The following is a 15,207-nucleotide window of genomic DNA, read 5'->3' as shown; positions in this document are numbered from 1 at the left end:
ATTCCATGATCTGGCTATTGTGAACAGTGCTGCAGCTAACACTGGGGCACATGTGTCTATTTGAATTATGGTTTTCTTAGGGTATATGCCCAGTAGTGGGATTGCTGGGTCATATGGTAATTCTACTTTTAGTTTTTAAAGTAAACTCCATACTGTTCTCCATAGTGCCTGTATCAATGTACATTCCCACCAACAGTGCAACAGGGTTCCCTTTTCTCCACACCCTCTCCAGCATTTGCTGTTTGTAGATTTTCTGATGATGCCCATTCTAACCGCTGTGAGGTGATACCTCACTGTAGTTTTGATTTGCATTTTCTCTAATGATTAGTGATGTTGAGCTTTTCATGTGCCTCCTGGCCATTTGTATGTCTTGTATGGAGAAATGTCTATTTAGGTCTTCTACCCATTTTCTGATTGGGCTGTTTGTTTTTTTAATATTGAGCTGCATGAGCTGTTTATATATTTTGGAGATCAATCCTTTGTCCACTGATTTATTTGCAAATATTTTCTCCCTTTTTGAGGGTTGTCTTTTCGTCTTATTTATAGTTTCCTTTGCTGTGCAAAAGCTTTTAAATTTCATTAGGTCCCATTTGTATATTTTTGTTTTTTATTTCCATTTCTCTAGGAGGTGGGTCAAAAAGGACCTTGCTGTGATTTATGTCATAGAGTGTTCTGTCTATGTTTTCCTCTAAGAGTTTTATACTGTCAGGTATTACATTTAGGTCTTTAATCCATTTTGAGTTAATTTTTGTGTATGGTGTTAGGGAGTGTTCAAATTTCATTCTTTTATATGCAGCTGTCCAGTTTTCCCAGCACCACTTACTGAAAAGACTGTCTTTTCTCCATTGTATATCCTTGCCTCCTTTGTCATAGATTAGTTGACAATAGGTGCATGGGTTTATCTCTGGGCTTTCTATCCTGCTCCATTGATCTATATTTGTTTTTGTGCCAGTACCGTATTGTTTTGACGACTGTAGCTTTGTAGTATAGTCTGAAGTCAGGGAGTCTGATACCTCCAGCTCCGTTTTTTTCCCTCAAGATTGCTTTGCCTATTTTGGGTCTTTTGTGTCTCCATACAAATTTTAAGATTTTTTGTTCTAGTTCTGTAAAAAATGCCACTGGTAATTTGATAGGGATTGCACTGAATCCATAGATTGCTTTGGGTAGTATAGTCATTTTCACAATATTGATTCTTCCAACCCAAGAACATGGTATATCTCCCCATGTGTTTGCGTCATTTTTTTTTTTTTTTTTTTTTTTTTTTTTGCAGTACGCGGGCCTCTCACTGTTGTGGCCTCTCCCATTGTGGAGCACAGGCTCCGGACGTGCAGGCTCAGTGGCCATGGCTCACAGGCCCAGCCGCTCCGCGGCATATGGGATCTTCCCGGACCGGGGCACGAACCTGTGTCCCCTGCATCGGCAGGTGGACTCTCAACCACTGCGCCACCAGGGGAGCCCTGCGTCATTTTTGATATCTTTCATCAGTGTCTTATAATTTTCTGGGTACAGGTCTTTTACCTCTTTAGGTAAGTTTATTCCTAGGTATTTTATTCTTTTTGTTGCAGTGGTGAATGCGATTGTTTCCTTAATTTCTCTTTCGATCTTTCGTTGTTAGAGTATAGGAATGCAAGAGATTTCTGTGCGTTAATTTTGTATCCGGCGACTTCACCAAATTCATTGATTAGCTCTAGTAGTTTTCTGGTGGCACCTTCAGGATTCTCTATGTATAGTATCATGTCATGTCATCTGCAAACAGTGACAGTTTTACTTCTTTTCCAATTTGTATTCCTTTTATTACTTTTTATTCTCTGACTGCTGTGGCTAGGACTTCCAAAACTATGCTGAATAAAGAGTGGTGAGAGTGGACATCCTTGTCGTGCTCCTGATCTTAGAGGAAATGTTTTCAGTTTTTCACCATTGAGAATGATGTTTGCTGTGGGTTTGTCATATATGGCCTTTATTATGTTGAGGTAGGTTCCCTCTATGCCCACTTTCTGGAGAGCTTTTATCATAAATGGGTGTTAAATTCTGTCAAAAGCTTTTTCTGCATCTATTGAGATGATCATATAGTTTCTATTCTTCAGTTTGTTAATATGGTGTATCACATTGATTGATTTGCATACATTGAAGAATCCTTGCATCCCTGGGATAAATCCCACTTGATCATGGTGTATGATCCTTTTAATGTGTTGTTGGATTCTGTTTGCGAGTATTTTGTTGAGGACTTTTGAATCTATATTCATCAGTGATATTGGCCTGTAGTTTTCTTTTTTGTGACATCTTTCTCTGGTTTTGGTATCAGGGTGATGGTGGCCTCGTAGAATGAGTTTGGGAGTGTTCCTTCCTCTGCAATTTTTGGGAAGAGTTTGAGAAGGATGGGTGTTACCTCTCCTCTAAATGTTTCATAGAATTCACCTGTGAAGCCAACTGGTCCTGGACTTTTGTTTGTTGGAAGATTTTAAATCACAGTTTCAATTTCATTACTTGTGATTGGTCTGTTCATGTTTTCTATTTCTTCCTTGTTCAGTCTTGGAAGGTTATGCCTTTCTAAGAATTTGTCCCTTTCTTCCAGGTTGTCCATCTGATTGGCATAGAGTTGCTTGTAGCAGTCTCTTATGATGCTTTGTATTACTGCAGTGTCCGCTGTATCTTCTCTTTTTTCATTTCCAATTTTATTGATTTGAGTCCTCTCCCTCTTCTTGATGAGTCTGGCTAAAGGTTGATCAGTCCTGTTTATCTTCTCAAAGAACCAGCTTTTAGTTTTATTGATCTTTGTTATTGTTTTCTTTGTTTCTATTTCATTTATTTCTGCTCTGATCTTTATGATTTCTTTCCTTCTAATAACTTTGGATTTTGTTTGTTCTTCTTTCTCTAGTTCCTTTAGGTGGTAAGGTTAAATTGTTTATTTGAGATTTTTCTTGTTTCTTGAGGTAGGATTGTATTGCTATAAACATCCAATAGGTTTTGGATCATCATGTTTTTGTTGTAATTTGTCCCTAGGTATTTTTTGATTTCCTCTTTGATTTCTTCAGGGATCTCTTGGTTATTTAGTATTGTTTAGCCTCCATGTGTTTTGTGTTTTTTACATTTTTAACTGTAATTTATTTCTTCTCTCATAGCGTTGTGGGTGGAAGAGATGCTTGATATGATTTCAATTTTCTTAAATTTACTGAGGCTTGATTTGTGACCCAAGATGTCATCTATCCTGGAGAATGTCCCGTGTGCACTTGAGAAGAAAGTGTAATCTGCTGTTTTCAGATGGAATGTCCTATAAATATCTATTAAATCTATCTGGTCTATTGTGTCATTTAAAACTTCTGTTTCCTTATTAATTTTCTGTCTGGATGATCTGTCCATTGGTGTAAGTGAGGTGTTAAAAGTCCCCCACTATTATTGTGTTACTGTCGATTTTCTCTTTTATAGCTGTTAGCCTTTGCCTTATATATTGAGATGTGCCTATGTTGGGTGTGAATATAATTGTTATATCTTCTTCTTGGATTGATCCCTTGATCATTATGTAGTGTCCTTCCGTGTCTCTTGTAACAGTCTTTATTTTAAAGTCTATTTTATCTGATATGAGTATTGCTACTCCAGCTTTCTTTTGTTTACCATTTGCATGGAATATCTTTCTTCATCCCCTCACTTTCAGTCTGTATGTGTCCCTAGGTCTGAAGTGGGTCTCTTTTAGACAGAATATATATGGGTCTTGTTTTTATATCCATTCAGCGAGCCTGTGTCTTTTGTTTGGAGCATTTAATCCATTCACATTTAAGGTAATTATCGATATGTATGTTCCTATGACCATTTTCTTAATTGTTTTGGGTTTGTTTCCATAGGTCCTTTTCTTCTCTTGTGTTTCCCACTTAGAGAAGCTCCTTTAGCATTTGCTGTAGAGCTGGTTTGGTGGTGCTGAATCCTCAGCTTTTGCTTGTCTGTAAAGCTTTTGATTTCTTCGTCAAATCTGAATGAGATCCTAGTCAGGTAGAGTAATCTTGGTTGTAGGTTCTTCCCTTTCATCACTGTAAATATATCGTGTCACTCCCTTCTGGCTTGTAGAGTTTCTGCTGAGGAATCAGCTGTTAACCTTATGGGAGCTCCCTTGTATGTTAATTGTTGTTTTTCCCTGGTTGCCTTTAATAATTTTTCTTTGTCTTTAATTTTTGTCAGTTTGATTACTATCTGTCTTGGCATGTTTCTCCTTGAGTTTCTCCTTCCTGGGACTCTCTGTACTTCCTAGACTTGGGTGGCTATTTCCTTTACCATGTTAGGGAAGTTTTCGACTATAATCTCTTCAAACATTTTCTCAGTTCCCTTCTTTCTCTCTTCTCCTTCTGGGACCCCTAAAATGTGAATGTTGGTGCATTAAATGTTGTCCCAATCTCTTAGGCTGTCTTCATTTCTTTTGATTCTTTTTTCTTATTCTGGTCTGTGGCAGTAAATTCCAGCATTCTGCCTTACAGGTCATTTATCCATTCTTCTGCCTCAGTTATTCTGCTATTGATTCCTTCTAGTGTATTTTTCATTTCAGTTATTGTATTGTTTATCTTTGTTTGTTCTTTAATTCTTCTAGGTGTTTGTTCTTTAATTCTTCTAGGTCTTTGTTAAACATTTCTTGCATCTTCTCAATCTTTGCCTCCATTCTTTTTCCGAGGTCCTGGATCATCTTCACTATCATTATTCTGAATTCTTTTTCTGGAAGGTTGCCTATCTCCACCTCATTTAATTGTTTTTCTGGGGTTTTATCTTGTTCCTTCATCTGGTTCATACTCCTCTGCCTTTTCATTTTGTTTATCTTCCTGTGAATATGGTTTTCATTCCACAGGCTGCAGGACTGTAGTTCTTCTTGCTTCTGCTGTCGGCCCTCTGGTGGATAAGGCTATCTAAGAGGCTTGTGCAAGCTTTCTGATAGGAGGGACTGGTGGTGGGTAGAGCTGGGTGTTGCTCTGGTGGGCAGAGCTCAGTAAAACTTTAATCTGCTTGTCTGCTGATGGGTGGGGCTGAGTTCCCTCCCTGTTGGTTGTTTGGCCTGAGATGACGCAGCACTGGAGGCTAAAGGCTCTTTAGTGGGGCTAATGGCGGACTTCAGGAGGGCTCATGCCAAAGAGTACTTCCCAGAACTTCTGCTGCCAGTGTCCTTGTCGCTGCAGTGAGCCACAGCCACCCCCCGCCTCTGCAGGAGACCCCACAACACTAGCAGGTAGGTCTGTTTAAGTCTCCTATGTGGTCACCGCTCCTTCCCCCAGATCCTCATGCACACACTACTTTGTGTGTGCCCTCCAAGAGTAGAGTCTCTGTTTCCTCCAGTCCTGTCGAAGTCCTGCAATCAAATCCCGCTAGCTTTCAAAGTCTGTTTCTCTGGAAATTCCTCCTCCCTTTGCCAGACCCCCAGGTTGGGAAGGCTGACTTGGGGCTGAGAACCTTCACTCCAGTGGGTGGACTTCTGTGGTATAAATGTTCTCCAGTTTGTGAGTCAACCACCAAGTGGTTATGAGATTTCATTTTATTGTGATTGTGCCCCTCCTACCATCTCATTGCCGCTTCTCCTTTGTCTTTGGATGTGGGGTATCTTTTTTGGTGAGTTCCAGTGTCTTCCTGTCCTTGACTGTTCAGCAGTTATTTGTGATTCTGGTGCTCTTACAAGAGGGAGTGAGCACGCATCCTTCTACTCCACCATCTTCTATTTATTTATTTATTTTATATTTGGCTGTGTAGGGTCTTAGTTATGGCACATGGGATCTTCATTGAGGCATGTGGGATCTTTCATTGTGGTGCACGGGCATCTCTAGTTGTGCCACATGGGATCTTCACTGAGGCATGTGGGATCTTGCATTGTGGTATGCAGGCCTCTCTCTAGTTGTGGCGTGCAGGTTTTCTCTTCTCTAGTTGTGGCGCGCAGGCTCCAGGGTGAGTGGGCTCTGTAATTGAGGCACGCGGGCTTAGTTGCCCCACGGCATGTGGAATCTTAGTTCCCTGACCAGGGATTTAACCGGTGTCCCTTGCGTTGTAAGGCGGATTCTATACCACTGGACTACTAGGGCAGTCCCTCATTGCCAGCATTTAGAAATACAATTGATTTTTGTATATTGATCTTATCTTCGGTAACTCTACTGAACTATTAATAAGCTCTAATCGTTTTTTTGTGAATTTCCTAGGATTTTCTATATATAAGACCATGTTTTCTACAAATAGTTTCAGTTCTTTTCCAATATGGATACCTTTTATTTCTTTTTCTGGCCTAACTGACCTGGCTAGAACTTCCATGATAATGCTGTTAGGAAGGGCAAGAGTGGAAATCCTTATCTTGTTCCTGATTTTGGGGAAAGCATCCAGTCTTTCCCCATGATGTATATACTACCTGTGGATTTTTCACAGATGTTCTTTATCAGGTTCAGAAAGTTCCCTTCTATACTAGTTTGTTGGGTATTTTTACCATGAAAGGGTGTTGGAATTTGTCAAATGCCTGTTCTGCATCTACTAAGATGATCATGTGATTTTTGTCCTTTATTTTACTATACAGTATATTATATTGATTAGTTTTCATATACTGAAATAATAATGCATTTCCAGGAAGGTAATGTTTCTACCACAGAAAAGTTTTATGAAAATTTAAAAGCACTAATCAACCCATTGTTGACATCTTTGTAAACATCTCTGTCCAGTCCTATATATAAGAATGTTCATGAGTATTATTCATAATAATAAAAAAACAGGAAACAACCAAGATGCCCACTAACAGAAGAACAGAAAACTAAATTGTGATATATTCATACAATAGAATATTGTACACAGAAATACAAATAAATGAACTTTAGCTGCATGCAACAACATAGATGAATCTTAACAAAAAAACAAACAAAAAAACCCATCTTTGTCCAGTCTTTCATCTATGTATAATTTTATACAAAATAATGAAAGTATCACACATTGCTTGGTAGGCCATATCATTTGATCTTGGCTAAAAATATGACTTGTTGGGGCTTCCCTGGTGGCACAGTGGTTAAGAATCCACCTGCCAATGCAGGGGACATGCGTTCGACCCCTGGTCCAGGAAGATCCTGCATGCCATGGAGCAACTAAACCCGTGCACCACAACTACTGAGCCTGAGTTCTAGAGCCCTCGAGCCACAACTACTGAGCCCATGCGCCACAACTACTGAAGCCCGAACGCTCTAGGGCCAGCGTGCCGCAGCTACTGAGCCCGCGTGCAGCAGCAAAGACCCAATGCAGCCAAAAATAAATAAAAACTTTTTTTAATTTAAAAAAATATGACTCGTTAATGGCTGCATGGTATCTGTAAGCATATACCATAACTTAATCCCTCCCTCTTTGTTACACATCAAGGTTGAAGCTAACACATCTATTTTTAGAAACATAATGAATATTCCTTTTATTTCTTGGCATAATTATCTATAAACATTGAATTACTGGCTCAAAACTCTCAACATTTAAAAAAGCTTCATGGGTAGTATTAAAATGCCACTCAGATAAAGTATTCCATGATTACTTCACATCAGCACTTTTAAACACATTGTTTATGAATAGTAGGCACTAAACTTAACTTTCTTGCTGCATTTACCGGTCTTTCAGTTTGCATCTGTTTGATTACAGTGGAGATCCAACATCTGTTTGGGGGTTTTGAGGGCAATTTTGAAATATGCTTTTCTTGATATATGTAAAATTTTTTTCTATAAAAATAAGCTCATCTGTTTCTCATAGACTTATAAAACTTGTTGACATTTTAGTTTTTTTGTAGTATTGGCAACATTTTTTTCCCTTTTAATTTTCAGTCACTTGATTTTATATTTTCACACTTAAGATTTCAATCCTAAGGGATTTTCCCTCATGGTTTTCTGGCTCTTTATGCTTAGAAATTTCTTCTCCAATCTGAGATTAGATGAATATTCAACTACTATGTTTTTGTCAAGATGCTTTATATTTTTGTTCAACTTCTTAGTTATCTGGAATAAACTTTTATATGGTATGAAACATAGTTCTAACTTAATTTTGTACCAAATTGTAAGCCATGTGTCTAAACACCATTTACTGTATAATTTATGCTTTCCTCATTGAATGCAGCTATGCCACGTTTATTATGTACCACATTCACACCTAGAATCTCTGCACTTCCTATTGTGTTCCAATGATCTGCCTGCCTAGTGTTCCCTGAGTACTACCCAAGAAAAAGAAAAATGAAGCACAAAACAGAGATAAATAATATGGATAACCAATCTCAAACTTTTAAGATTGATGGATATAAAAAACAAACTCTGAATAGCTTTGGAATATATATTTAAGCTTTTTTTTTTTTAAACATCTTTATCGGAGTATAATTGGTTTACAATGGTGTGTTAGTTTCTGCTGTATAACAAAGTGAATCAGCTATACGCATACGTATATCCCCATATCCCCTCCCTCCTGCGTCTCCCTCTCACCCTCCTAATCCCACCTCTCTAGGTGGTAGCAAAGCACCAAGCTGATCTCCCTGTGCTACGCGGCTGCTTCCCACTAGCTATCTGTTTTACATTTGGTAGTGTATATTTGTCAATGTTATTCTCTTACTTCGTCCCGGCTTACCCTTCCCTCTCCCTGTGTCCTAAAGCCCATTCTCTACGTCTGTGTCTTTATTCCTGTCCTGCCCCTAGGTTCATCAGGACCTTTTTTAGATTCCATATATATGTTAGCGTACGGTATTTGTTTTTCTCTTCCTGACTTACTTCACTCTGTATGACAGACTCTAGGTCCATCCACCTCACTACAAATAACTCAATTTCGTTTCTTTTTATGGCTGAGTAATATTCCATTGTATATATGTGCCACATCTTCTTTAACCATTCATCTGCTGATGAACACTTAGGTTGCTTCCATGTCCTGGCTATTGTAAATAGTGCTGCAATGAACACTGTGGTACATGACTTTTTTTTTGTTTTTTTTTTGCAGTACGCGGGCCTCTCACTGCTGTGGCCTCTCCCATTGTGGAGCTCAGGCTCCGGACGCGCAGGCCCAGTGGCTGTGGCTCATGGGCCCAGCCACTCCGTGGCACGTGGGATCTTCCCGGACCAGGGCACGAACCCGTGTCCCCTGCATCGGCAGGCGGACTCAACCACTGCGCCACCAGGGAAGCCCCATGACTCTTTTTGAATTATGGTTTTCTCAGGGTATATGCCCAGTAGTGGGATTGCTGGGTCGTATGACAGTTCTATTTTTAGATTTTTAAGGAACCTCCATACTGTTCTCCATAGTGGCTATATCAATATACATTCCCACCAACAGTGCAAGAGGGTTCCCTTTTCTCCACATCCTCTCCAGCATTTATTGTTTGTATATTTTTTGATGATGGCCATTCTGACCAGTGTGAGGTGATACCTCACTGTAGTTTTTATTTGCATTTCTCTAATGATTAGTGATGTCGAGCATCCTTTCATTTGTTTGTTGGCAACATGTATATCTTCTTTGGAGAAATATCTGTTTAGGTCTTCTGCCCATTTTTGGATTGGGTTGTTTGTTTTTTTGATATTGAGCTGCATGAGCTGCTTGTATATTTTGGAGATAATTCCTTTGTCAGTTGCTTCATTTGCAAATACTTTCTCCAATTCTGAGGGTTGTCTTTTCATCTTTTTTATGGTTTCCTTTGTTGTGCAAAAGCTTTTAAGTTCATTAGGTCCCATTTGTTTATTTTTGTTTTTATTTCCATTTCTCTAGGAGGTGGGTCAAAAAGGATCTTGCTGTGATGGATATCACAGAGTGTTCTGCCTATGTTTTCCTCTAAGAGTTTTAGAGTGTCTAGCCTACATTTAGGTGTTTAATCCACTTTGAGTTTATTTTTGTGTATGGTGTTAGGGAGTGTTCCAATTTCGTTCTTTTACATGTAGCTGTCCAGTTTTCCCAGCACCACTTATTGAAGAGGCTGTCTTTTCTCCATTGTATATTCTTGCCTCCTTTATATAAAAATAAGGTGACCATATGTGCGTGGGTTTATCGCTGGGCTTTTTATCCTGTCCCACTGATCTGTATTTCTGTTTTGTGCCAGGACCATACTGTCTTGATTACTGTAGCTTTGTAGTATACTCTGAAGTCCAGGAGCCTGATTCCTCCAGCTCCGTTTTTCTTTCTCAAGATTGCTTTGGCTATTCGGGGTCCTTTGTGTTTTCATGCAAATTGTGAAATTTTTTGTTCTAGTTCTGTGGAAAATTCCATTGGTAGTTTGATAGGGATTGCACTGAATCTGTAGATTGCTTTGGGTAGTATAGTCATTTTCACAATGTTGATTCTTCCAATTCAAGAACATGGTATATCTCTCCATCTGTTTGTATCATCTTTAATTTCTTTCATCAGTGTCTTATAGTTTTCTGCATACAGGTCTTTTGGCTCCTTAAGTGGGTTTATTCTTAGGTATTTTATTTATGTTTAAGCTTTGATTATGATTCAGCTTTGCGGTTTTCCCAGATTTCCAAAAGGCTTTAACTTCTTGGTAAGGGAAGTGAAGTAGGAGAAAGAGAATGGAGAAGCTGGGTACAACACCAAACTCCCTTAGTATCCAGCAGTTGGATGTGGCTGTAGTGCAGAACTTTGAAAATTCTATATGCAAATCATGGAATAAAGAATTGTTCCTTTGATTAAGATGGTTAGTAGGACAACAGGGGGAAAAGTAGAAACAAGGTATCTCAGATACCTCAGAACTACATTGCAAGGACAGAATCATATAAAACATATGGACTATCCTTAACTAGCAAGAATGAAATAGAAATGATGAAGATATCGCCATCATCCATCACTGAAATTGATGATGATTCACTGCTTCCCTGAGACCAGGGAGAAAATGTACAATTTCTCATAGTTAGCTATCTTACCTAGTGATGCGTAGGAACCTGCATTCAGGGCACCTGCACCTAACCGCCCACTTCGTACAGACTGTCCAGCAGCATGATGTGCCTTGGCACCAGCAGCAGCATTCACATCAATATCACTTCGTGAACGCTGTAGGCTTCCTGGAAGGGAACTGGGTTTGCTGCTGCCTGCTGATACTATGAAAAACAAAGCAAAGGTAACCTATATTATTTCAATCACTGCAAATGGCACAAAAATTATATAAACTTGAAATCACCATGAGATTAATCCATGATGACAAATGGTCAAAAAGGAAGTAGTGGCCAAATGGATACTAGAAAGTACTTTAGAGTATTTTAAAATCAGAATGCCTCAGTTTCAATGCTGTCACAACTAATTCTTCTTGGACAATTTTCTCAATATTTCTCTGCCTCATTTTTCCCTTTCATAAAATGGGAAAAATAACTATACTTTGTAAAGTTCATAGGACTGTTTTATAGATGAAAGGATGATGTTTATGATTGATTCATGAAAATGAAGCACTGTTACAAGATAAATAGATGACAGTGGGGCTATTTTTTAACTATAAGAATGATGCAAGTAGAACTAGCCTGGGAATAGAATAATTCAGAAAATAATGCAGGTACTGCCACTCTTAGGTAATGCCAATTAAGTTCTTAAATTTCTAGTCTCTAGTTTTTCAGTTTTAATGAGGAGTTTTATAAACTCTGAGTTATGACCCATTAATAGGCTGTGAAATCAACTAAGTGGGTCATGACTGCATTTTAAAGAAATGAAACACAGTAGAAAAGGGAATGCATCACAAGTAAGGGTAAGTAGGCTTCCTGGAACTTTGGATTATACTATATATGTATACTTATATACAATATACTACACAGCATATGTATATTGTATGTATATAATTATATACACTACATTGTATATATGACATGTAGTATATGTATATGGTATAGAAACACAGGTACAGTATATAGGTGTGGTATTTACTATGTAAAATGATTTTCTCACTGTGAGTCATATTAAACCAGTTTAAAAGCTACTGCTTTTAACTGTTTAGCTTTAAAACTGTTCTAATGTGCTTTTAAAACTTCTGAAGTGTAACTCTGTGTTTTAAACTTTTCAACTCTTGATATGACCCAGAGTGAGAATATCTTTTTACATAGTAACTTTTACTTTATTTATAAAGTCACTTTTACTCTATTAAGTAAAATATGCTATGACTCTTAGTTAAAAAGGCAATTTACCTCTTCCAGCAACAGTTGATGGGTTTGCTGTAGACCATTTGGAAGAAAAAGGGCGGCTGCAAGGTAAAAAGAAATACTTTTAGTAAGACGACATAATTTATCACTCCTCTGACAAAAATTAATGAAATACCATTGAGTTTTCTGAAGAGTTGAGAAGTATTTCTGATTTCAATTTTCCTTTTACAAATCACTTTAGAACAGTTGTTGTCATATATCAATGGTATCTAAGTTAGCTGTGAAGCAAAAATGAAATAACTAGCATTGAATAAAGACTGTAAGCTCTACAGAAACAGGGACCAGGTTGCTGTTGTTCACTCTGGTCCTCAGCACACACTACCACAGGGAACTCAATAATAGCACTCTCCAACACTTCTATTCTGAGATATTTTACTTAGAAGGAGAGAAAGGTAGTATTATTGCTAGTACACAGGTAATTCAGTGTAACCAAGGCCTGTCTCACCAAAGTCATAATGGTTGTGGCCATTGGTAACTCATGCAGTTACCCTGTAGGTATAACACCATCTATAGCAGTTCTATTAAGTATTACTGCATGGGGCAACAGAAACAAAGCTAAGGACTACTGCTGAGGATAACATGTATGATTATAAAGCAAAACACCTAGAAACAACTCAAAGAATCCACTGCCTCCTTTAATATCTTTTTTGATTATTTATCTTTAATTACTGTGGTACTCTGAAGCCCATAAATAAATATCTAAGTATGTGAGAGAGTCTGGAAAGTCTATCTATGTACGTATGTATCTATCTATCTATCTGCCATGCTGTGTCGCTTGTGGGAGTTTTAGTTCCCTGACCAGGGATTGAACCCAGGCCCTGGGCAGTGAGAGCATGGAGTCCTGACCACTGGACCACCAGGGAATTCCCTGTCTACAAATTTTAAAGGTAAAGGGAAGAGAGGTTAATGACAGAGTGTTGAAAAACATTCTTTAAGTTATTATTATCAAATGGTAAATTTGGTAGTTGGTTATTAAACCCAGTATTATATTATTTTTATAACTGTCCCCTAAAATTGTTACTCTAATAGGTTGAGGCAGACCACTTGAAGTCCACAGATTTTAAAGTTGTTTGTTTATGTTTAAAGATGTTCTACTAGAGTAAGAAAATATCTTGTTTAGATCCTTGTTATTCAAAGTATGGTCCATAGACAAAAAGCATTGACATCACCCAGGAGTATGTAAAAAATGCAAAATCTCAGGTCCCATCCCAGATTTACTGAATCAGATTCTGCATTTTAACATGATCTTCAGGTGATGCATATACACTTCAAAGTTTGAGTACAGTAAATCAAAGTAAAGGGAAAAAAAGCAACAAAGCTCATTTGAGGTGAAGGATTTATCACAGATTTAAAGAGAAGTTTAAATAGATAATTATTCCTACAAGAATTGTTTTTTAAAATCAAATCATATCTGCTTTTACTCTGAAAACATGTTTAAGTCACTGAACTTTTATTTAGTACAGTACTCACAAGACCCTGTGAGTGCTTCCTTGAATTTTGTGCCCTAGGTGCCTCCCAGTCCCAGTTCTGTACCAGAGAGCTGCAAAGGCAAACAGCAATCTTTGTGGGGTTAAGGTCCTAAAGAGACAGGAATTACAGGGAGGTAAACTGAGATTCTGTGAGCTGCTCTTCCCTGGGGAAATCTTCAGATAGTTGTGGCCACTGCTAGGTATCTTAGCAGTCTCATAGGGCTAGAGAAACAGAAAATAGGGGTAAGCCAAGGAAGCAAGGGTTTGAGGTAGCCAACATAATGATGAGTGGAGTTACAGAGAAGTGAGTCAGATACTAGATAATTTTGCCCCCTTGAGGGATTTGCTGAAATCTTAAACCGTGCAAGAGGCGAGGAAAGAAAGCAGTGGAGTTTTTACCAGTCACAGTGCTGTGTAAGAGTTCTGAAGATGACTTCTGAATCTCCGTTATAATTCTTCCACTACAGTGCCCTAGAAATGGGCTTCTTACTATATTGACTATTTTCCAGGTATTAAGAAAAGTATATAAATTAATGCTTTCCAATCTTTTTCACAGACACGAACATATTCAAACAAAATTTGAATCCCTATACTCTTTACCTAACTTCTTTGAGAAGTTATACAAGTATGTAATCCAACCCCTGAGAAAACAGACCAAAGAAAATAAGCACATTCAGTCATCATTCTTTCAAAAAGGCTTCAAGTGAAAGCAATCAGATATTCAACCATCCAACTTAAGGAACTCTGTGGAGCTGGAGAGACAAAGAAATCAGTAATTATCATTTATATGACCTTACTTGAGACTTTCTTGTGAGCAATGAGAAGTTATACAAGTATGTAATCCAACCCCTGAGAAAACAGACCAAAGAAAATAAGCACATTCAGTCATCATTCTTTCAAAAAGGCTTCAAGTAAAAGCAGTCAGAAATTCAACCATCCAATTTAAGGAACTTTGTGGAGCTGGAGAGACAAATAAATCAGTAATTATCATCTATATGACCTTACTTGAGACTTTCTTGTGAGCTAGATGAGGACCTGTCTGATTGTGGAAGAGATGCTACACTGCCAGAACTCTTTAAGTAAGTTTGAAGACTCTTCTGATAAGATGGCTCAAGGGAATTATACAGTGTTTCAGCTTCACCAGGAAAGTGGTTTCTAAGACCCATGTAAGTCCTGTAAAACAAATGAACAAACAACAAAAAGTAATAACTTTGCATTATTAGACATTAACTGTAAAATGTGTATGTTCAAGAAGAACAAAGGTTTTTAAGCCCATAGGTTTTTCTTTTTTAATTTTTAAATTTATTTTTGGCTGCATTGGGTCTTCGTTGCTGCACGCAGGCTTTCTCTAGTTGCGGCAAGCAGGAGCTACTCTTCGTTGCGGTGCACAGGCTTCTCCTCGCAGTGGCTTCTCTTGTTGCAGAGCGTGGGCTCTAGGCGCGTGGGCTTCAGCAGTTGTGGCTCGTGGGCTCTAGAGCTCAGGCTCAGTAGTCGTGGTGCACGAGCTTAGTTGCTCCTCAGCATGTGGGATCTTCCTGGACCAGGGCTCGAACCTGTGTCCCCTGTGTTGGCAGGTGGATTCTTAACCACTGTGCCACCAGGGAAGTCCCCCATAGGTTTTTAATACACCCACA

At 38.4% G+C, this 15,207-nt stretch overlaps 1 protein-coding gene across 4 annotated transcripts in view; it reads right to left on the bottom strand.

Moving 5' to 3' along the window:
• CLASP2 (cytoplasmic linker associated protein 2) overlaps positions 1 to 15,207 on the bottom strand; it is a 179,034-nt gene that overhangs the window by 73,655 nt on the left and 90,172 nt on the right. For all 4 annotated transcript variants that reach the window (XM_081247297.1, XM_081247299.1, XM_081247298.1 and 1 more), the window contains exons 16-18: positions 14,579 to 14,746; positions 12,090 to 12,145; positions 10,848 to 11,021 (exon numbers count right to left, since the gene is read on the bottom strand). In XM_081247297.1, coding sequence (XP_081103423.1) covers positions 10,848 to 11,021; positions 12,090 to 12,145; positions 14,579 to 14,746 — 398 coding nt within the window. The remainder of the gene's footprint in view (positions 1 to 10,847; positions 11,022 to 12,089; positions 12,146 to 14,578; positions 14,747 to 15,207) is intronic.

Source organism: Mesoplodon bidens (genome assembly GCF_964165515.1).
Source record: "Mesoplodon bidens genome assembly, chromosome: 10".
NCBI classification, from domain to species: domain Eukaryota; kingdom Metazoa; phylum Chordata; class Mammalia; order Artiodactyla; family Ziphiidae; genus Mesoplodon; species Mesoplodon bidens.
This window is presented reverse-complemented; position numbering and strand designations above follow the sequence as displayed.